We start from the raw sequence: 24,565 nt of genomic DNA, 5'->3' as shown, positions 1-24,565 counted from the left end.
TGCTTACAGTCCTAACACTGTAACGAGTGTAGGGAACGGCCATCCCCCTAGTGGCTAGATTAAAGCAAGATGAGGATGAGGTCCAAATTACATTAATTTTTTGGAGTCTTCCTCAAAGTCAAGAGTAATTCACTGGACCTCTCCTTTCTCCCACTAGTACTCTGGCTTTTGAGCCTCCTCTGGGAATAAGTGAAAGAAGGATGTCAACGTTGAACTAATCTTTGGCCAAGCCTAGAGTGGGACTGCATTGTCTGCTTTCCCTGGAGAAGCAGGTACTCCGTCCCCTTGGGAGATACCGGAACTCTTATTACTGATGACAGTGAAGCTGAGGACCCTTCTGCCTCTTTAAGCATTGAAGGCATTCCATCAATGGAAAGACTTTCGGAAGCCCTAGCAATACCAAAGGATAAGTCTTCTCTTTCTGTCCCACTTTCCCCTGCCAACCCTGCAGAGGAAGTACTTGCTGTGACCACCTTTGCCCAGCCTAGTACTCAAGAAGTTTTAATTTATTAGCAATCCTCTGCTTAAGCAGTGCTGTCACCTCTGTGTTTGATATCTAGTAGCGGAAAGAGAAACCCACGACCTCCCTCCCCTCGTAGCCACATTCCTTCTGCAGTTGGACTATATTTCTGCTAGTCTTCATAAGGAAGAAAAGAAGGAACACCACTAAATTCCTTGGAATCAATACAAGGATGTCTTCAGTTCCCCCTAGGAAATCTCCCTTTCCTGCATTTAAAAGGTGTATCTTCACATCCTCTGAAAACAAATTATTTTTCTGTTTTTCAGCCAAAATAGCCTTTTAAGCACATCAAACCAGACTTCTCTGGCTTGGGAAGATATCTGCGGGGTTGCAGCATCTTGGCTGGTGAACAGATGAGGATTACCCTCTGTGAAATGGCCGAGTAGAGACTTGGCTTTTTCCAAAATGGCAAGCGAGTCCATGGCAATCCCTTGCGATGCTGTACTTGACCCACACAAAAGGGCCTTTTCCATCTTTATCATTCCCTTTTCCCTCGCCTTTGATACAACCTTTGCACTGCAAGGGGGCACTAGCAGCCACAGCAGAACTTATCATAGTTGCTCACGGTAATCTCTTTCACCTCGGAAAGTCTTCCAACAGTAGCATATTTCATCCCTTCCTTGCACTTCACAACTTTTGCCTTCTCTTCAAAAGTCATTACCATCCTCTGTTTGGCAAAATCTTTATAAGTCAAAGCAACTCTTTTAGGGGGGCATGATGTTGAAAAAAACACAAAGCAAAACTGGTGCAAAAAAGGACTGAAACAGGAGTGAGGCAAGTCAGCAATAGGTGGGATGTTGTGCTTGGTGAAGAGTGAAGCGGCACAAATCATACCAGGTGCAAAGGAACACTGTCCGTCTGAACTCATCGAGCCAAGAGAGTACTTGTTGCGAAACGGCCTATGTGATTTTCTATTCAGTAGTTAATATGGCTCTCTGTATCAGGAATGATCAAACCGGCAAATGACAAGGGCTGACTGTACTTGATTTTCAAAATTACTTTTATCAACTTTCCTCATACCTGACCACCACTATAATCCACAAAAATAATCAGTTCATTAATGGATCAAATGTTTCACAGCCAAACAAGATAAACTACACAGTTTAATTTACTACGGTGCTGATAACAGCCCAAACCAGACTGTATGGACCTTCATGCTCCACAACATAGAAAAAGTCTCAGGCTGTGTCAGTATCCATCATGACTGGCCATTGAACACCGCAACAGAAGAGCACAATTTCAAACTTAGTCTGGTGCGAACACCTCAACCCAGTTTCCAGTATGGTCATTCATTTGTTGTATGGGCATGCACTTAATCAGTCAAATGGCCCCTATCATGCACCAAGAAAGATTGGGTATAGAGCCCTCAACTTTCAAACATTCAACTCAAGAGATACAAACAAATCCAACTGAAATCACAAATCTACGATATTGTATCAAAAGTTCATGATGAAGTACTGTAATTAACAAATATTATATAATTTAAAATGGTAAGCAAGACGACATTTGCAACATAAAACAGGATTTTGTTGATTTTTGCAGCTCAAAATTTTAGGCATGTGAGTAGGTGAAGCCAACCTTAAGTCAAATTCTAACAAAATTGTACTAACAAACAATTCGACTTACAAACTGCTTCTTGTAACCTATTGAGATAGGAAGTTGGAGGACTTTATGTGCAATTAAACATTATATAGTGTCTTCTTCGCTCCTAGTATAATTGTCATCCATCCCCCAACTGGTGGTACAGAGTGAAGCAAGTCTGAAATAAAAAGAAAAATATCAATTGAATGGGAAAATTAAATAATGAATAAAACAAAAGTAATTTGAATTTTCTACACACAAACCATTATTCAGGATTAAAATTACTGTACAGCAAACAATAAAAATTTGATCCTTCTCAATGTCAAGCACCTGATTATTTAACATTGCCAAGCAGCCTATTACTCTACATTAGCAAATTGCATGTGCTGCCAGTGTTGCCAAGTGATATTCCTACACTTTCTCTATGAGTAAACATACAGTATTATTAAGGGGATGACAGTTTGACAAGTATATCTTAAGTCAAAGTCACCTTACATTGAAGGTGACACCAAGTCGATCATAATAAACATAATATAAAGTGAGTGACTTTACAGGTTAAACAAAATACAAGTATTGCCAAATGAGTGGTCTCTTTACTCTCCAACATAAAGAGATTTAGAGCTGGTGGGAAAAGACAAATGTGGACACATTTGTGATATCCAACACCAATATTGAAGTCATTTCACTCGTCGGTCCCAGATTCTCTGACATGGAAAGTGAATGCTATATTATAGGACTGATCGAACTGAGATCTGTGTGTGTTTCTGCTGCTCTTGATGATTTGAGCATTGATAATCCAGTTTTGGTTTCTTCAGATTAGGATGATACTAATGGCTCCCTTTTGGCAACAGAGAGGGTTTTACCAATCCAGTAAGTGGTCTGCTGTTGAATTGCCAAGAGAGGTTGCCTTCCAGGAACAACTTTCTCAGTAATCCAGTTTAGCGAGCTCTTCACACAAGCCTTTAAATGCTTCACCTAAGTGCATGAAGATTGTCCAATATACTCTTAGAGGAAAAGGGTTTTCAAGGTCCCCTAGATTGTCTATCATAGTAAACAAGAAGCTCTTCACCAATAGTTTGTATAGGAAACAGTGGCAAGTGTATTTTGGTGTGCACAGGTCCAAAAACATTACCCAAATTGAACTAGTTTGTATATTGTAGAGTTTTACGTTAACAAGAGTGTCTTGGTTCATTGGTTGGTGTATGTATTTAGATTATTGTATTGGAATTGTTAACCTATTACCCTTATACTCTCATCCATCAGTGTGGGGGTAGTCAGCCATATTAACCTCAGGCGAAATACATATACTGAAAATAATGAACATACGCTTCGATCATAGTCGTATGGCGACGTATAGTCACAATAGTATGTTACAGAATTCATAGCTATTAGTGGAAGGGAAAAGGGGAAATTTTGAATCTAACAGACATCAACCTTTAGCTAGCTTTAAGTATGAAGTCATACAAATATGAACATAATGGTACAGTATTGTATAATTAATTTTATCAAAATTTGCAAATTTTAGCCTTTATATAATAAGAAGGTATTTAGCAATATCATAGCTTTAAGATGATTGAAAAACAGTACATGCATTTGTCTTACCTCTTTTACAGAGATGAAATGGTGAACTTCTCCATACAGAAAGGCTTGCAAGCTAGTCGTAGCCGTATTCTATTTTTTAGACATAATGATGTGGAACACCTGGAAGAATTGTTGAAAGAGCAAGTTATTCTTGATAAAAAGGTTAGTTACCTTGGTCAATAGTAGTTTTGAAATTCTATAATGATTATTTAGAAGAAAGAGGATAACAAGATGCATCCAATATTCATCATTCATATATAATCCAGTAGTTATGTACAGTACTCTTTTCAGTCTTTAAGAATATTTCCTTTGAGTGTGGATACAGAAAAAAATGTAGAAGATGATAATGGTTAGAATAACAATGTTTCAACCCTGAGACAAAGAATAAAGGGATTTTGACGTAGGAAAAATCTATTTCTGGGCGAAGGACCTGTGCCGCCCAGTGAATAAGCTCCATTTAGCACTTATCCCTAGGTAATTTACTGCTAAATATACCAGAGAAAAAATGTAAAGGAGTGCTAGGTTAACTAGCTCGCTCACCTATTGGTGTCGGTATAAAATTGGGCGTATAATCCAGAGGTCCCGCACTATTTAGATTCATCCACGACAGAAACCCCAATAGAGGAGAGCCGTTCAACCTCACTCGGTACTACTAACAATGCATCCGCTCAGAACCCAACTCCTTAGCACCCAAAGTTTGGGGACTCCAAGGGAGAGGAGCTGGGAGGGTTCACTGGGCGGCACAGGTCCTTCGCCCAGAAATAGATTTTTCCTACGTCAAAATCCCTTTTCTGGGCTCGAACCTGTGCCGCCCAGTGAATCTATACAAGAGAAAAATGTCACCAAACTTGCAAAATAAAGGAAAAAACATAAGCGTAAGGGAAATACAGGATGCTTTTAATCAGAGATGAGTACCAAAAAACAATTATAAGGGTATCTTAAATATGAACATAAATCCAATAAGGTAGGTATAATAATGCCGTGAGTGATAATATATACAGATACTCAGGAGTATAAAAATTTTCAAATATAATAACAGTATTCAGGTGCGAGACCAACGAATACAATAGGGTATAAATGAGGCAGGTAAGAGGGAGAGATAAAGAGACAAGGCATTAACCTGTGAGTTACCTGGGAGTAACTACGCTCCCTGCGGCTACTGTAGAAAATTTTAGGGCTTCCAAATGTTTAAGGTAGTGTTTCTTGAACACTGACGGTGATTTCCACCCTGTATACCTGGAAAGGTCTGTAAAATTCATGTGGTGAAAGAAGTTCACTGAGGTAGCAACTGCCCTGATATCATGTGCAAGAGGAAAAGAGTCAGGGTTAGCTTGTTTAATAAAATACAAAATTTGTTGCCTGATCCCTTTAATAGTAATGGTACCGCCTTGTTCTCTAACGAATAGAGGCCCCGAGGAGTTAGAGGAGGTCCGGGATAAATAAGACCTAAGAGTAGTAACAGGGCACAGAGACGGATCTTGCGTGAGGGGAACAATTTTCCAGGAGGACCATCTGTTTTGAGGGTCTTCGTTCTTAGCCAAAAAGAATTTGTTAGGAGAAAGAAGGACCTCTCCCGAAGGCAGGAAGTCAATATGACCAGGGTCTCTCGACAAGGCTGCCAATTCAGAAATTCTTGCCCCGGAAGCCAAGCTCACCAGGAAAAGTGTTTTCCTGAGAAGGGGAATGTAATCACAAGAACTGTTAATGGTATCAGAAGCCAATTTGAGTACGTCATTAAGGAACCAGGTCACCGGGGTAGGACGAGTAACCGGTTTCAGTCTGGCACAAGCTTTCGGAATTGAAGCTAACAAAGAGTCGGTTAAGTCTATGTTAAAACCCACTAGGAAGATCTTTTTCAGAGCCGATTTAATAGTGGTGATAGTATTGGCTGCCAGACCTGATTCTAATAAAGATCCAAAGAAAGTGACTGTAAGGTTCAAGTTCATACAGTTCACGTCTGAGTCTATTAAAAATTTTGCCAACTTTTTAACTGCAGAGTCATACTGGCGGATGGTGGAATCCCGTTTATCCGATTCTAGGAACAAGGTGTTTTGAGGATCAATATTGGCACCATGCATAGCCGCAAACTTCATAAAGTCCATAAAGTTAGGGCGCTCTGAATGTTTGAGAAAGCGTACACAACGCGTGTTTGTACTATCTGAGACAGAACCGGATTGGGTATCGGGTGAGGGTATAGTCTCAACTCTCGCAGGAGAGGATACCAGTTGCTCTTGGGCCAGTTGGGTGCGACCAAGGCTACTTGTCCCTTGAAGGATCTCAGTTTGTCTAGAACTTTCAGCAAAAGATTCACCGGGGGAAAGAGATAAATCTTTTCCCAGGTGTCCCAATTCTGTGACATGGCGTCTGTGGCGTAAGCCTGAGGGTCTAGATTGGGAGCCACATATACTCTCAATTTGTGGTTGGATTCCGTGGCGAAGAGGTCCACTTGGAGACCGGGAACCTGAGAGAGAATCCACCGAAATGACTTTAGATCGAGTGACCATTCCGATTCTAGAGGGGAGGTCCGGGACAGGGCGTCTGCCACTACATTCCGGACTCCCGCCAGGTGGACAGCTGAAAGATGCCAATGGTTCAAGGCTGCTAGGGAGAATATGGCTACTAGCACATGGTTCAGAGGCCCTGACTTTGACCCGCCTCTGTTGAGGCAGCGGACCACCACTTCGCTGTCGAGGACCAGACGAAGGTGTTGTTTCTTGGGAAGAACGAGACGTTTCAGGGTTAGAAGAACTGCCATGGCCTCTAGCACATTGATGTGAAATTGGCGGAACAAGGGAGTCCAAAGACCTTGAACTTTCTTGAGCTGAGAATAGCCGCCCCAACCTGATAAGGATGCGTCCGTGTGAATGATTAATTTCGGAGGCGGAAATCGAAGGGGAACTGACTTTGACAGACTGTTTGCTCTTGTCCAAGGAAGAAATCTTTCCGGTTCGCCCTCGAACGCCAGACACGATTGATATCTTTCAATTTTGCCTTCAGAAGAAGATCCGTCACTGAGGCAAACTGAAGAGACCCCAGAATCCTCTCTTGGAGTCGTCTGGAACTTACTTTGTCTTTGAGAAAGCGTTTGGTGTTCCTTGCAATCTCTAACCTCTTGGGTCTGGGAAGACACAGAGTATGAGATATAAGATCCCATTGCAGGCCGAGCCATTGGAACTTCGATTTTGGAAGAAGACGGGACTTCTTGAAGTTGATCTGGAAGCCTAGAGATTGAAGATAATGGATGACTTTGAGAGTGGCTTTTAGGCAATTTTGGGAGGTGTCTGACCAAATGAGCCAGTCGTCCAGATAGGCTACTACTTGAATCCCTTGATTCCTGAGTTCCTGAACAGCGACTTCTGCTAACTTTGTGAAGATCCTTGGGGCGATGTTGAGCCCGAAAGGCATCACCTTGAAGGAGTAACTTTTGTCCCCTAAGCGAAAGCCTAGGTACGGACGGAAGTGTCTCGCTATCGGGACGTGATAATAGGCGTCTGTAAGATCGATAGAGGTGGTGACGGCCCCACGGGGAAGTAAGGTCCGCACCTGCGAGACGGTAAGCATTCGAAACTTGTCGCATTGAATGGACAAGTTGAGAAGGGATAGGTCTAGAATCACTCTTCTCTTGTCCAAATCCTTCTTCGGGACACTGAACAGCCGACCTTGAAACTTCAGGTGTTTCGTTTCTTGTATGGCGTTCTTTTGTAAAAGATCCTGGACAAATTCGACCAGGTCCGGAGTGGAATGTTGACGAGATTTGTTCGGAGGAGGAGGTCCTTGAATCCAACTCCACCCCAGTCCCTTGGAGATGATACTGAACGCCCAGGGACTGAACCTCCATTTGTTGCGGAAGGCATAGAGCCTCCCCCCTACCTGCCGCACCTCAGTATTGGTTTGAGGAGTTGCCTCCACGTCCGCCTCGGAAATTCTTTCCTCTGCGAAAGGCTCTTCCCCTGCCTTTGTTCTGGTTAGAACCACGGTGGTAGCCTCTACCTCTACCATAACTCTGGGAAGAGCTACGAGCCTCGTAAGACTGGTTAAAGGCAGGAGAAGTGGAGGAGGCACCAGAAAGCTGGCTCTTAGGGAGCAGAACGGTGACATAGTCATCCGAAGGAGCCTGAGAGGTGGAAGGCTGTGCAGGGACAACAGGAGATGGGGGAAGAGGCAGCCGGAAGTTGGACGAACCACTCTGCTGTTGCCTGAACTGGGTGGAGGTATATGGACGAAGCTTCTTCCTACCCCGGGCTTGATAATTTGCGGGGTCATATTTGCGTTTCGGGGTCAAACCCCAACGGGCTTTAAGACTCTGATTAACTCTAGTGGCCTCCGCCAAGACTTCCTCTACGAGATCCTCGGGGAAGAGATTTGAACCCCAACAGGAGGACCAGATGAGCTTATTAGGTTCATGCCTAATCGTCGCCTCAGCTAGGACATGCTTGCGACATCTGCGTTTAGCAGTAGCGAAGTCATACAGGTCATAATATAAAGACTGTAATGTAGCCTTGTTGAGAGACTTAAAAATACTCTCCGTATCGTAAGTCAAGGCTATCGACTCCGTGGATGTGGCCAAGTTTAGAGTACGGCCCACACGTAGGCGGGAATCATATTCCTGTTTAATGAGGGATTCCGGGAGACGGGGAAGCCTCTCACTAAACAAAACTGAGGCACAGTCTGCTGCTAGCTTGCCAGAGGTAAAGGTGGTATGGACGTTGTCCCAACACTCAATGCCTGAAGGAAGAAGGAGGAAGATTGGATCCACCTCTCGGATGGGAGGCAAGGGCTTCTCCTCCAGAGCATATTGGAAGGCAAGCTCTGCCACCTTATTGACGCATGGAGTCAAAGTGTTCTTGTCCATTAAGAACATCGTAAAAGAGCTTTTATAAGGCGTCAGCATGGTGTTAGTGCAGCCGATGTCGTTCAAAAATCTGGCCCAAACAGATTGGGCTTGCTCTTTAGGGAAGATGACCGTCTCTTTGGGGACCTTGTCTAACCGAACTAAAGCTTCCTCGGTAAGCCTGGCATAACCATGAAATGGAAATGCCAGACCAGGAGGAAAGAATTCAAAGTCCTCTAGAGGACGAGTGCCAAGGCCCTCCAAAGTCAACATTCCGTCTGAGAACGGGGAATGAAGAGCCATACGCCAAGGGTTGTTCTTGGCAAACGGCGGGAGCTTAGAGGCATCCGGGATGAGGGAGCTTTGGACTCTCTCCGGAGCTCCTTGCTCTAAAGCCCCAAGTCTCTGACCGATGTTAGAGAACATCGTGTCCATCTTAGACTGCATCTCCGAAACCAACTTTGCCTGCATCTCCGACACGATGCGAAGCATGGCTGATTCGGAAAGGCCCGGGCTAGCAGCAGGAGGGGCGGAATGAACTCCCGGGTCGTGAGACTTAGAGGAGGAACCAGAGGCCTTTGATGACAGGTCTGTACCTTGTTTAGAGCTATGGGAAGTCTTGTGGGGCTTGCGAGCTTTGGGTAAGGTTCTTGATGTAGACTTATCCTTAGGAGGGACCGGGTATGATCGTTGAGACGAATCACGGTCCCCAGAAAATCCATGAAAAGAAGAGCGATCAGAAGAAGAAGAAAGAGCGGGGCTGAGGATAGGAATCTCAGCGCCGGAAACACTTGCCTCACTTACCACCCTACCTGTATCCGGCTCGTCTAGTAACATTGGTTCGACGTCCAGGTTCATGGAGGCAACATTGTCCTCCAGACCTCCGGGGGCGTCCGATGTATCTTGCTCTGGGTCGATGAGACCCGTTATGGTGGCATCAATGTGGGCAATGATAGGAGCTGCCACATGCCTAGCCACAGCGGCTGAAGACTTAGCGTTGGGGTAAACCATGGAGCAGTAGTCCTCAGATAGGACGTACGGCCGCTTAGACTTCACATTCCGGGCAAAACCACCAACCCACACCTTCAGTGTGGCCCGAGCCGCAGACTTTTGCTCCGGGGATGCCTGAAATAATAGTGGGAATTATAAAAGGGAAGACTCCCAATGGTCCTTCAAGACCATAGAGATCTTACTAATAGTAAAATAAGAAGGCAACTTAGCCAACGGGACTCACCGAGTCAGATCCAAGGGTAGTGATGAGGTCGAAGCAAATCACACAGTTATCCGGGTGCCATACCACAACGTCTTCCAGTTGAACCCCACAAGGGGCATGAGATCGGCAGACGGAGTGGCCACAAGGCTGGTGCATAACAGCTGCACAGGCCGGCATCAGACAATGCACCATCTATAAAAAGAATAGTATATGAGAAACTGTAATTCCCTTAAGTAGGGGCTAACAAAGGTCTAACACAAGATTAGAGCTTAACTGTAATATTCTTAAGTAGGGGCGGGTCCGGAGGACCCGGGCCTAACATAGATCTAATACAAGACTAGAGCTTAACTGTAATATTCTTAGGTAGGGGCGGGTCCGAAGGACCCGGGCCTAACAAAGGTCTAACACAAGATTAGAGCTTAACTGTAATATTCTTAAGTAGGGGCGGGTCCGGAGGACCCGGGCCTAACATAGATCTAATACAAGATTAGAGCTTAACTGTAATATTCTTAAGTAGGGGCGAGTCCGGAGGACCCGGGCCTAACATAGGTCTAACACAAGATTAGAGCTTAACTGTAATATTCTTAAGTAGGGGCGGGTCCGGAGGACCCGGGACTAACATAAGTCTAACTTAAGACTAGAACTTAACTATAATACTCTTAAGTAGGGGCGGGTCCGGAGGACTCGGGCCTAAACATAAGTCTAACTTAAGACTAGAGAGTATAGTTGTCCATTCCGGTCGAGCCGGGAGCATAAAAAGGATACAACAAAGGCTTAAGACACATAGTGTCTGATTTCCCGGGGCGGGGTTAAGACCCGGGCCGGGAAATAAAAGTATATCCATAAACCAGTTCATAAATAGGAACTCCGAGATAGTAATCTGTCATATATATAATTATATATAATCATAGGAACTGTTATAATTAATTAATAGGGGGGCGGAACTGTAGATAAGAACCGCCAACCGAACCCGGAGGGTTTCGTATAACATAAAAGTGTATAAAATAGGGTGCACCGGGATCCAACTCTGTTGACCGGTGGCCAACCGTCTAGACAGAGACGAACCCGCCGGGACACCCGGAGGACAAAGTCCATAAACACTGAACTACCCCCTCTAAAAGGAGGGAAGGCAACGGTCCCCTAGGGGAGGGGGGAGGGAAGCCTAGCCGCCCACCTAGCGAGAGGGGGAGCTTGGGGGAGGATCACGTGATACGGAGCAGCAGGGCTACCAACTGACGATCCCCAACCAGACAGATCACACGGAGTAATAGCACAAATATTCATTATAATAGTAATAGCGGTGACAATCATATAAATATACACATAAAAAATTTAGGGCAAGGCCGCAACATAATAAATAAATCACAAAGGACACACCTGATGACTTATAAAATAAAATTGCCGCCTAGTAACGAAGGTCGGCAAGCCATAACGATACGTAACTGATATCGGCCCTAAAAATGAACCACGAGGGTTCTAAACGCTTAATAATGAATATCCACAATAACCAATAACATTTAGATAAAATAAAAATAATACACATAGTAACACCGCGAGTGAAACTAAAAGCTCTCAACAGGAGTACCAACTGTAGCGAAGTCGAGCAAGATCGGTATGAACGAAGAGAATAAACTCCTATAATTTAAATATTAAACGATCTAGAATGCTCAAAACACAGCAAAACATAGCTTGGTACTTAACTTAGACGGTGTCTCCTGGGAAACCGACGAAGAAGCCATAATCCAGTGGGAAAAAGCAAAATATGAGAGCACAACAAAAAAGCGGGTTACGATCACAGGCGTGCTAAAAGGAGTTGAGTTCTGAGCGGATGCATTGTTAGTAGTACCGAGTGAGGTTGAACGGCTCTCCTCTATTGGGGATTCTGTCGTGGATGAATCTAAATAGTGCGGGACCTCTGGATTATACGTCCAATTTTATACCGACACCAATAGGTGAGCGAGCTAGTTAACCTAGCACTCCTTTACATTTTTTCTCTGGTATATTTAGCAGTAAATTACCTAGGAATAAGTGCTAAATGGAGCTTATTCACTGGGCGGCACAGGTTCAAGCCCAGAAATAAAATATTAGATGGTCAATTCTTTAGATTTTCATCAGTTCCACAGTATGCATTAAGTCGTCTTCTTTTCCAGGATCCCAAGAAAGCTAATAGTACACGCAAGTTCCTGGTTGTGGAGAGCATTTACATGAATACAGGAAAGATGTGCCCCCTACCTTTGTTAGTGAAATTGAGACAAAAGTATAAACTACGTTTATTCATCGATGAGTCCATTACATTTGGTACTCTTGGAAAAAATTGCCGAGGAATTACAGAGTACTTCAACATTCCAGTATGCCAATCCCTAAGTTTTTTATGGTATTTTTTTTCTATTAACAGTAATTGTTTATTATAGATTTTTCTATTAACAGTGATAGTTAATCTTATAATTAATGTTGTCAATAATGATGAGCATAGATGCAGCAATAGAAATGTGGTAAATTAACCATTTTAATCATAAAGTACTTTAATGAAACCACTATCCCAGATCAAAATACTTGTGTATTACTTAAAATTTTTGTTCTTAATAAAGATACTTTATTGAAACTAGAGCAAGGCAAAGCTAAAATTGGACAGAGGGTAGTAAAATGCCAATGGGAAGCTGAAACTCCTATTTTTGGGGCTAAAGGGATTCTTTAAAAAACTTCTAATACCTAGCAGCATAGTACTCAAGACACACTAAAGTGATATATCCAACTATGAATATGGTCCTATCTATAAAAAAAATTTGTGGATTACATATACAGTGATAACTCTTGCTACGAAAGCTTCTGCAAACAAAGTTTTCATTCTGCGAAACAAGATTCAAAGATTTTTTTGCTTCATATTGCCAAAAATATTTCATGCTACGAAACGAGGTATAGTATGAGACCCCAGCGCCTCAGAGACGGATTTTTAAATTTGCGCGCCGCAAGCCGTGAACTCGCCACCATCCTCCCGCACCCCCATTGGTTATTATTCTCTTACTCTGATGCTAGTTATCGCCATATGAGCCTGCTCTTCTATTGGTCAAAATCTATTCCATCGTGCATCTACGAATCAGTGTTCCTCGATCATTTTGTTTCGGCAGTGCTATCATTAACATTGAATTCATGTTGGTGATTTCGCTGTAGTGGTCGGCAGACTATGGCCAGATGTAGCACTCAGACTGCCTAGTGTCTGACGGCCGACCACACTCCGGTTCACTATACAAAAAGAAATGGTGGAATACCCAGAAATCTGGGTAAAAGGTAAACAATCAAGGATGAACTGGGCACTGGGCACCACCTCTTGATTTTATACGGGGCAAGGGGACCCAGCTTGAACCTTACTTTCCTATCATTTTTGGGGGGGTTCCCCGTCTCTCTCCGCAGTGCTATGCACAGAGTCCTAAATAAGAGGAGCAGTATGCTTTCTAGGTAAGATTTATTTGTATATAAAAGTAATTGAACATAAGGAGAGGATATTAACTAAAATCATACAAAGGGAGATATTAAAACTTCAGGCTGGAATAGGGGGACCTCTCACGCAAGGAGCACACTGAAAGAGGATTAACAACATACATTTATTACAAAATTCAAGAAAAAAAAAATATGAAAATGCAGGTATACAAACCAGAAGGAGAGGCATAAATATCTCCATACAGAACCTCTTAGGAATCAATCCTTACAAACATTTAATCCACATATATAAAAGTACAACCAAAGCCCAACACAACTGTATATATATTTGGGCTAAACTCTAATGCAATTTAAATAAGCTTGTGTTACGATCAAAGTTATTATAAGACCAGGCTGCACATCTAACCTGTCTCTACATTTTTACCTTTACACCAGAAAGACAAAAAAAATTCTATAATATATTAAGAAAAAACCTATTACCCTCAGTGCTACATGCAAAAGGGATAGCTAAATATCACATACAGCATCACGACAAACTTCAAAGCTTAATGGAGAACCCCACCACATTGCGGTTCAAGATCCACACAGCGAGTGAGCAGTCTAGACAAAAATCTCCAGCCACCTATTCATCCGTAGGGTTTACTTTCATTAAAGTGTCCACTGTACTAATATCCGAAGACTCCCCCCCAGTCAATAATTGCTTGTCCTCACCTAACACTTTCAAAACCACAGGGAGTCCCAATCGCTCTCGCCACTTACCTTTAATAGGCTTCAATACAGGATTCTTTAATTCTTTGTTTGGCAATTTTCATCTTGAAATAAATTTCTAGAAGATGAACCCCGCTGCACTCAATGGGGTCTCTCAGAGGGTGATGGCATCTAAATTTGTACAGGTTGAGATGGCATGCCATCCATCCCACCCTGTGCCAAATCCAAAGCAGCAGCCAAACTATAATCAAACAAGCCAAACTCATCAACAAGATTATGCCCGAGAGGAAGAAATTGGAGAATAAAAGAAATAACCAAAAGGGAAAGAGAAAGTGCTGACTAATTTAGTTGGATCAACAATTGGGCACCAAGGTCCAGTGGGAAGGCAATTTCCACTGTTCATCAGAGCCTAGCTCTTAATCCCTAAGTCCCCATCCTTGTCAAGGCTTCAGCATCTCGTGGGGAAGGAGGTTAGGAATCATACTTCCTAAACTCACCTTGCTCATCCAGAATCTGATATTTCTTTGTTATGGCTAAAATACAAATTAGTTCCCACAAGACAATTCCTCCCACATATTGAGTTATATATAAACCTAAAGTCTCCTGTTGTAATTTGGGATCAAACTTTCTGAATGGCTCCATAACCAAAGAAAAAATTGAGGATATACAGACTGTGTGGATAGAAAATCCCTCTCTCTCACACTTGCTGTCTTGTTAACGATTCCCAACTGCTATACCAAAAAAATATTTAAATATTAAAGACCTTTTTATATTTGTAAGATGAATACAATTTACTGTAGAAAATTAAAATGTCCGTTTTGCAACTTATCTACTTCAAAGCATAAATTCTTCACATTACCACTACCTGTCTTTCGGTATTTTAAAGTAGACTCTGGTAAGTTACTTTTATGACATTCTAATACATTCTAATATACAGATGCTTCATGCTATGTATACATAGAGAGTACTGTACTTATCTATGAATCGAAATAAACACATCAAGCCAGAACTACTAAAATTAAGATTTGATTCATAGCAAACCCATCGCTTCAAGTGTCCACTGTGCTCGTTACAAAAATGTTCAAATATAAAAATTAATTGCAGAAAAAAAGTAGCAACAGCAGCAGCAGCATGGCATAACCAATAGGTGTACTCGCTTAGTGAGCTCAGGTGATTTACACCTTGAGAAGTCAATAAGAAAAGCTTTTAGATCTATCATATTAAAAATCACAATTTATAAGGTCTCTTTTTTTTTCATTTCAAGCAGTTCGATAGGGCTGCTCTGTCACATTGTGAGAATCTCACAAAGTTTATTAGTATATGCAATAAAATATAATTTTTACCTTGGTTTCTTACCTAGATGAAAGAGGTTGACATGATAATGGCCACTTTGGAAACAACTGCAGCCAGTGCAGGGGGGTTTTGTGTTGGAACCAAGTTTGTTATCGACCATCAGCGTCTCTCGGGGCTTGGTTACTGCTTCTCTGCTTCATTACCGCCAATGTTAGCTGCTAGTGTCATTAAGGTACATCACAGGGTTACTGATAAGAAACATGCATAATGTCTTAATATTTTCTGATTTTGATAGGTCATCAGATTTTTGGTTAGTCTGAATTGGGCTTGAATTTAATTTAGATTTTAATGACAATTTACCAGAGATGCAGTATGGTATACTGCAAATGCTTTAGCTGCATAATTCTAATTGTGTAATATATGATGACCACAAACAATTTCGTAATTTTCATGTAAATTTTGTGGTGAGAAAAGAATTTTTCCCAAAAAATAAGATCTGATACAGTATAGTGTCCTAAAGAACTTGACCATCCTTTGGAATATGTTAATCATATGATTCGTTTAGAATTACCTAGAACAGAAAAAAAATTTTCAGCACTAAATGGTACAATAGAGAATGAGCAAAGAAAAAACCCTCCGGTTGATTTACAACTTTTTTATATGCTGATTACCTTACTAATTAATCTAGGCAAGACTTCTAATTTTTGCTGGTTCATAACTTCTCACTCAACTATAAAATTGCAGGTTATTGATATACTAGAAACTGAGGGCCCTGCTCTAATGCAAAAGTTACACGACAACTGTCGCCAGCTTCATGTTGCTCTTTCTACTCTTCCTCACAAGGTAATCTGTTTTTTTATACTTAATAATCTGTATATGGAATACTGCATTTTGAAACTTTTCTCCTTTCCCCAATCCATGTTGTAGGGCTTATATATCGATGACATTTGTGCGCTGTTCGATACAGAGCTTGAAGTTCCAATAGGAAATTTTAAAAGCCTTCAATGTCCTGGATCCTTCCATAAAACATTTTAGATCCTGTATATCATAAAAATACCTGAAGGTTTCAAAATTAATTTGTACCAAAAGGGCACACAAAGGAATTCATATTAGTTCCTATGGGACATACCAACCATAATCCTTTAATTAGGGAGATTATTTTGGCGGGAGTTGGAATCGGTCATTGAAATTGATAATGAGCAGTTATCCACCGAGAGTGGGGATGGGACTTCCTTTTACCTTAACTGCTCTGGTGTGAGGATATGCTGCTCCACTGTTCAACTGTATTCTTTTTCTTATCAGTGTTGTTTGTTTGTGATGGAATGAAAACAAGAACTTCCCGATTTCTGGCCACTGCAACTACTTCATGGCAAAGCCAGTTGTGGATCTGCACACCTACATGTCTGTATGTGGACATCCTCTTGTGCCAAGTGTTGATGGTGGCCTCCAGTGCAGAGGCAGACTTGTGCTCTGAGACGGAAGAGGAATACAAGCCATTCGTTGGAGTTGAACTGAGCAACACTCAAGACAATAACAGAGAAGACTGCTGTTGCCACTGCTGGATTAATCCCTGGGGATTAGGATGCCGGGGTCAAGAAATCGAGCATCAACACCGAGTTCCTTATCAGACTTTGTTGGTGCATTAGGAACCCCGAGTGTTTGTCACTCCCTTTCGAAGGCTTTAGGATCTTCTGACCTGACTGTGCAGGCTATAAATAATGAATTTGATCCATGGAGGGTTTGATATCTTAAATGGAAGCACCTTACTTCTAGCAATATCAAGACTGTTTAATAATATTTGTTTTACCCAAAAGCTATAAGGTTGAGGAAATTTTGGGTGACACTCAAAATATGTTAAATGCGTTACAATGTTTGCAGTCTGATACAGTAAAGAATTATGAAGTCTTTGCACTCTAAACCAATACTAAACAATATGATATTTTCATAAAATAAATTTTTAGACATACTTACTTGCTGCGAGTTTTGAATTTCTGCCGGGACGGCAGAAATTCAAAACTCGCAGCAATCGCAGATTGAGTAGCCAAGTGTAATACCTGCACGCCCTCTGGCAAAGGTACTAGAACCATCCCATGAATCCTCAGATTTTCCATGCCCATAGAATGTCTCTAGAGGGGAGGAGGGAGGGAATTAAATTTATATAACCACCGGTTAAGTATGTTTAAAAATTTATTTTTTTATGAAAATATTTTTTAAACACAAGACTTACCTAGTGGTTATATAAATATAGCTGATTGACAACCTTGGTGGAGGGTCAGAGACAGCCAACATTGTTGGAATTTAACTTAAGAGTTAATAAACAAGCTTAAGGGTGCGTACCCGATAAGGAAGCTGACTTCAATGAATACTTTCATTATGTCCGCTTTCCTTATGAGATCCAGCGATTCACCCAGGGGGCTGAAGACCTCTAGGAGCTGTCAAACCTGTGTAAAAAGCTCTATGATGACAGGACCACCTCCAATACCCTTGTTCCGGGCGCTCTCAAGGAACAAACTGACCACCTGACTAAAATCAATGATTGTGGAAGACTGTCGCAATCTCCACGAACAACCATAAAAATACAGAAGTTCCAAGAGAAGAAAAGGGTATTAGGATTATGGGAACGTAGTCATGGATCCTTCCCCACTACTGCACTCGCTGCTACGAATGGTCCCAGAGTGAAGCAGTCCTCATAAAGAGTCTGGACACGTTTCAAAATAATGTGAAGCAAACACAGATTTACTCCTCCAAAAGGTTGTGTCCTTAATGCTTCACAACAATCTATTCTGCTTGAAGGCCACCAAAGTTGTTACAGCTCTAACTTCATGCGTCTTGGCTTTTAAAAAATTGAGGTCTGCCTCACTGCAATGCGCATGAGCCTCTCTTATTAAGAGCCTGATGAAGAATGAAAGTGCATTCTTTGACATCTGTAACGAGGACTTCTAGACCAAGCACCAAAGAGCATCTGACTTGCCTCGCAACTCTTCCGTACAGTCCAGATAGAACTTCAGGGCTCTTACTGGGCACAGGACACTCTCCAACTCCACGCCGATCACATCCGAAAGGTTCGGAAACTCAAAAGCCTTGGGCCAAAGTTGAGAAGGGCGTTCGTTCGTGGCAAGAAAGCCTAACTGCAATGAGCAGATACTTTTATCTCGACAAAACCAACGTTTTAGCTAAAAACATGAATCCCACTGACTCTGAGTTGTCGCCAGACTGACCAAAAATAGTGTTTTAGTCGCGTGGTCCTTAAATGAAGCTGAATGCAAGGGCTCAAACCTGTCACTCATAATGAACTTAAGATTCCAAGCTGGTGAATCCTGGAGCTGTTGCTTTGATGTTTCAAACGATTTGAGAAGTTTCTGTAGGTCTTTAATATTAGATAGGGCCAAGTTTTTATGCCATGAATACGGTTGCTAACATACTCTTGTATCCTTAGATGGTAGAGGATGACAAAATGCGTTTCCTTCGAAGATATAACAAGAAATCAGTAATCTGAGTTATAAAAGTACTGGACGAGGAAAGAGAGTTGATTCTGCACCACTCTCTAAAAACCTCGTACTTGGATTGGTAAACCTTGATGGTAGAAGTCCTCCTTGCTCTTGCAAAAGCTCTAGTTGCTTCCTACGAAAAAATCTCTAGTTCTTGTGAGTTTTTCGATAATCCGAGACTGTTAGATGAAAAGCTTGGAGATTTTGATGGTACCATTCCAAGTGGGGTTGTTTGAGTAGATCTACTCTTAATGAAAGACTTCTTGGAGTGTCTACCATCCATTCCAGTACCTCTGTGAACCACTCTCTGAGGGCCAAAAGAAGGCCACTAGAGTCAATCCGTCCTTTCGTGTGACACAAACTTTTGCATCACTTTGTAATGAACTTGAACGGTGGAAATGCGTACATGTCCATGTCACAAGCTGTTTGACGCTCGACGTCGCGTTCTGCGTGACGCTTGACGTCTCGTCCTGTTAGATGCTCGACGTCACGTCTTGCTGGACGCTCGACGTCACGTCCTGTAGGACGCTCGACGTCACGTTAGCTGGATGCTCGACATTACATTCCGCTGGACACTCGACGTCACGTTCCGCTGGACGCTCGACGTCACGTTAGGCGGACGTTCGACGTCACGTCTGTCTGCTTGACTCCTTGGGGTAAAGTGGCTAAAACAAGATATTTAACGGGGAAGTTGTAAAGACGTTTGTCAAAAAGAACCTCTCGAATAGTAGCCTTACGACGCTTGGCGTCCAGGTGAGAAGTTACCCGATGCTCAGGGTCCGGGCCTGCTACTCTCTTGTTGTTCGCCGGTTGATAAACCCTCATGAGCAAAGAGAGATTCTTTTGCATATCTTGCAGCATATTAAAAATATGGTCAAACTGTTGTGGTACAGGAGAAGTCACGTCTACCACAAGCTCTCTTTCTACACCGTTTAAAGAACACGCAGAGCGTCCAGAGGATGAAAACCAGTCTGACGGTGGAGGAGGATGACGAAAAAACTTTTACCTCACCTTTCCTATGATGAAGGCGAGCGTCCTGGGAAGCGTCAAAAGGTATGCACAAGGAGGCGTCTGCTCGGGAGCTAAAGCCTCGTTTCCTTTTGTCGTTCGACATTCCTTCTCCCAGGAGGTGGAGAGCTTGGAAGAGGTCTATGGTCGACATTCCTTGGAAGAGGTCTATGGTTAGAACGTTCGACATTCCTTCTCCCAGGGTTTAGGGAGCTTGGAAGAGGTCTATGGTTAGAAGAATGACAGGTCCTAGCAGACGCACCACCTATTTGAGGGGTGGTGCTTAGGCCGAAACAAAGAGCCCAAAACTGGACAACTTCCTCCTATACACGAACCTTCAGGAATTGCTTGAAGTTCGGATGGATGAGGATGCGGAAGGAAGCATCCTGGAGGTCTAATGAGACCATCCAGTGGACCTTTCCTACTGCTGTAAGGACTGATTTTGATGTCTCCATGGAGAACTTTGACTTCTGAACGAAGGCGTTGATAGCAGTTACATCCAGGACCGGACAATAGCCTCCCTCTCCAAAAAGAGAGGCATTTGATGTTGCATAGCCTGTCCCTTTGGCTCCTCTCTGTATTTGGCAGAGAGGTCTCTTGGAGTAACTAATAAAGGATTGATTGATTGATTGATTTAAAGTTTTCAGGCATCCTGACATCTGAGGTCATTGACGCCGGTAACATTTAATTTATGTATACAAAAATAAAAAAATAAAATAAAATAAAAAATAAAAGAGTATTCAATAAAAATCATAAAAGTTGAATGTCATAAAAGTTAAATATTTTTCAGAAGACCTGCTTCTGAAATAAATCTAAAAATGCCACTTGCATGGTAGAACACATAATTTCCAAGAATCTTGGCAAGGATGAACCTGCCACCCTCACCTCGAGCCTCAAACAAATATCTATTCCGCAAGTAGTTATAATTGGGGCATTCGGTCAACAAATGCCTTACTGTTAAAGGTACTAAACAGTCGTCACAATACGGTTGGTGTTGGCCCTTCAGCAGAAACTCGTGTGTCAACCGAGTGTGACCAATACGGAGACGACAAAGAGACGTCTCCCATTTTCGGGGCATCATATTATACCTCCAAGGAGATATGTCATTTGTTATCTCTCGCATTTTATTGCCATCTTGACTATCCCATTGCTGTTGCCATTTATTGCAAACCAATTTCTTGATGTCAGGTAGGAGATCATTACAGGGAATGGGATACCTTCTTGGCAGCAACTCGGATGCAGCCTCCTTAGCCAGTGAATCTGCCTTTTCATTCCCAGACACACCTACATGTGCTGTAACCCAAAAAAATTGAACTGTTATACTCTCCGTCCAATAATGAAAAGGCATTCTAAAATCTTTAAAACTAGAGGGTTATTAGAATTAAAAACTTCCATAGCTTGAAGGACACTCCTTGCATCACTAAAAATTGTAAAAATGATATTTTAATTTTAAAATAAATTTTTGAATATACTTACCCGGTGAATATATAATAGCTGCTGCTCAGCGGCTCGACAGAAAACACACACAAAAACTCGTGAGCGATCGCTATGAAGGTTGCGGGTGTGCCCACCAGCGCCAACTATCGGCCAGATACCACACATGCATGTAAACAAGCCTTCAATTCTTCTCGTCCCGCTGCGTCTCTATTGGGGAGGAAGGGAGGGCCTTTAATTTATATATTCACCGGGTAAGTATATTCAAAAATTTATTTTATAATTAAAATATCATTTTTAAATATTTAACTTAGCCGGTGAATATATAATAGCTGATTCACACCCAAGGCGGTGGGTAGAGACCAGAGTTAATTAAGTTTACAGCGTATATGCTTAGAGTTTTTGACAGTTATCAATATAACAAAACCCAAATATATAGGTACCTGGTAAGGAAGCTGACTTAGACGATTACTCTGCCTTGTAAGTCTGTCTTCCTCACGAAGCCCAGCGATCCTCTTAGGATGCTGAAGGACTCCCAGGAGCTGAAGTATGAAGGGTTGCAACCCATACCAACAGGACCTCATCAAACCCCTAATCTGGGCGCTCTCAAGAAATGACTTTGACCACCCGCCAAATCAACCAGGATGCGAAAGGCTTCTTAGCCTTCCGTACAACCCAAAAAAACAATATTAAAAAACATTTCAAGAGACAGATTAAAAAAGGATATTGGAATTAGGGAATTGTAGTGGTAGAACCCTCACCCACTACTGCACTCGCTGCAACGAATGGACCCAGTGTGTAGCAGTCCTCGTAAAGAGTCTGGACATCTTTTAAGTAAAATGACGCGAACACTGACTTGCTTTTCCAAAAAGTCGCGTCCATGATACTTTGCAGAGATCTATTTTGCTTGAAGGCCACGGAGGTTGCTATAGCTCTAACTTCGTGCGTCTTAACCTTAAGCAAACATCGGTCTTTCTCATTCAAGTGGGAATGAGCTTCTCGTATTAAAAATCTGATAAAATATGACAAAGCATTCTTTGACATAGGCAATGATGGTTTCTTGACTGAGCACCATAATGCCTCAGATTTACCTCGTAATGACTTAGTACGAGCTAAATAGAACTTAAGAGCTCTAACAGGACATAACACTCTTTCCAGTTCGTTACCTACGATCTCTGATAAGCAAGGAATATCAAAAGATTTAGGCCAAGGACGAGAAGGCAGTTCATTTTTGGCCAGGAAACCAAGTTGAAGAGAACAAGTGGCTTTTTCTGTAGAAAAGCCGATGTTCTTACTGAAGGCATGCAGTTCACTGACTCTTTTAGCCGAGGCCAAGCACACTAGGAAAAGTGTCTTGAGAGTGAGATCCTTCAGGGAGGCTGAATGTAATGGCTCAAACCTGTCTGACATGAGGAACCTTAGGACCACGTCTAAGTTCCATCCAGGAGTTGCCAAACGACGTTCCTTAGAGGTTTCAAAAGACTTAAGGAGATCTTGTAGGTCTTTATTGTTGGAAAGATCTAAGCCTCTATGCCGAAAGACCGAAGCCAACATGCTCCTGTAGCCCTTGATCGTGGTAGCTGAAAGGGAGCGAACTTTTCTCAGGTGTAAAAGAAAATCAGCGATTTGGGCTACAGAGGTACTGGACGAGGACACAGATGCTGACTTGCACCAGTCTCGAAAGACTTCCCACTTCGACTGGTATACTCTAATGGTAAAAGCTCTCCTCGCTCTTGCAATCGCACTAGCTGCCTCCTTCAAAAAGCCTCGAGCTCTAGAGAGTCTTTCGATAGTCTGAAGGCAGTCAGACGAAGAGCGGGGAGGCTTTGGTGTACATTCTTTACGTGGGGCTGACGTAACAGATCTACTCTTAGAGGAAGACTCCTTGGAAAGTCTACCAGCCATCGAAGTACCTCGGTGAACCATTCTCTCGCGGGCCAGAGGGGAGCAACCAACGTCAACCTTGTCCCTTCGTGAGAGGCGAATTTCTGCAGTACCTTGTTGACAATCTTGAATGGTGGGAATGCATATAGGTCCAGATGAGACCAATCTAGAAGAAATGCGTCTATGTGCATTGCTGCTGGGTCTGGGACTGGAGAGCAATAGATTGGAAGTCTCTTGGTCATCGAGGTTGCAAAGAGGTCTATGGTGGGTTGACCCCAAGTCGCCCAAAGACTCTTGCACACGTCCTTGTGGAGGGTCCATTCCGTAGGAATTACCTGACCCCTCCGACTGAGGCAGTCTGCTAAGACGTTCAAGTCGCCCTGGATAAACCTTGTTAACAGGGAGATGCCTCGATCTCTTGACCAAATGAGCAGGTCCCTTGCGATCTCGTACAGCGTCAGGGAGTGGGTGCCTCCTTGCTTGGAAATGTATGCCAAGGCTGTGGTATTGTCGGAGTTGATCTCTACCACTTTGTTTAGAAGAAGACTCTCGAATTTCATCAAGGCCAGGTGGACTGCCAAAAGCTCCTTGCTGTTGATGTGCATGCTCCTCTGACTTGAGGTCCACAGACCTGAGCATTCCCGACCGTCCAGGGTCGCACCCCAACCCATATCCGACGTGTCTGAGAATAGTACGTGGTTTAGGTTCTGAACTGCTAGGGAAAGTCCCTCTCTCAGACTGATATTGTCGTTCCACCAATTCAGGCATGCCTTTACTGGTTCGGAGACCGGGATTGAGACCGTCTCTAATGTCTTGTCCTTTTTCCAGTGAAAGGCTAGATGGAACTGGAGAGGTCGAAGGTGTAGCCTTCCTAGCGAGACAAACTGCTCCAGGGATGATAGAATTCCTACTAGACTCATCCAATTCCTGACTAAGCACCGTTCTCTCTTCAACATCAGTTGGACTTTGAGCAGGGCTTGCTCTATTCGGGTGGCAGACGGAAAAGCCCGAAAAACTGGACTGCGAATCTCCATCCCTAAATACAGTATAGTTTGGGATGGAATCAGCTGGGACTTTTCGAGGTTGACCAAAAGTCCCAATTCCTTGGTCAGATCCAATGTCCAATGAAGATCCTGCAGACAGCGATGACTGGACGAGGCTCTGAGAAGCCAGTCGTTCAAGTAAAGGGAGGCTCGGATTCCCGATAAATGGAGGAATATTGCAACATTCCTCATAAGCCTCGTAAACACGAGAGGAGCAGGACTTAGGCCAAAGCACAGGGCCCGAAACTGGTATACCACATTGTTGAAAACAAACCTCAGAAACGGTTGGGAATCTGGGTGTATGGGGATGTGGAAGTACGCGTCTCTTAGGTCGAGAGAGACCATCCAGTCTCCCTTTCTGACCGCTGCTAAGACTAATTTCGTGGTCTCCATGGTGAACTTTGTCTTCGTAACAAAGACGTTGAGTGCACTGATGTCTAGCACCGGTCTCCAACCTCCTGTCTTCTTCGGTACTAGGAAGAGACGGTTGTAAAACCCCGGTGATTGAAGGTCCGAGACTTTCACCACCGCTCCCTTCTCTAGCAA

At 42.8% G+C, this 24,565-nt stretch overlaps 1 protein-coding gene across 1 annotated transcript in view; it reads left to right on the top strand.

The window, feature by feature from the left end:
• LOC137641257 (serine palmitoyltransferase 1-like) overlaps nucleotides 1-24,565 on the top strand; it is a 94,798-nt gene that overhangs the window by 14,047 nt on the left and 56,186 nt on the right. Inside the window, exons 7-10 of the mRNA XM_068373687.1 lie at nucleotides 3,715-3,844; nucleotides 11,877-12,074; nucleotides 15,230-15,394; nucleotides 15,907-16,005. Of these exons, the coding sequence (XP_068229788.1) occupies nucleotides 3,715-3,844; nucleotides 11,877-12,074; nucleotides 15,230-15,394; nucleotides 15,907-16,005 (592 nt within the window). The remainder of the gene's footprint in view (nucleotides 1-3,714; nucleotides 3,845-11,876; nucleotides 12,075-15,229; nucleotides 15,395-15,906; nucleotides 16,006-24,565) is intronic.

This window comes from Palaemon carinicauda, chromosome 5, assembly GCF_036898095.1.
Source record: "Palaemon carinicauda isolate YSFRI2023 chromosome 5, ASM3689809v2, whole genome shotgun sequence".
Taxonomy (NCBI): domain Eukaryota; kingdom Metazoa; phylum Arthropoda; class Malacostraca; order Decapoda; family Palaemonidae; genus Palaemon; species Palaemon carinicauda.
Note: the sequence above shows the minus strand (reverse complement) of the source record. Positions and strands in the feature narration are given on the sequence as shown.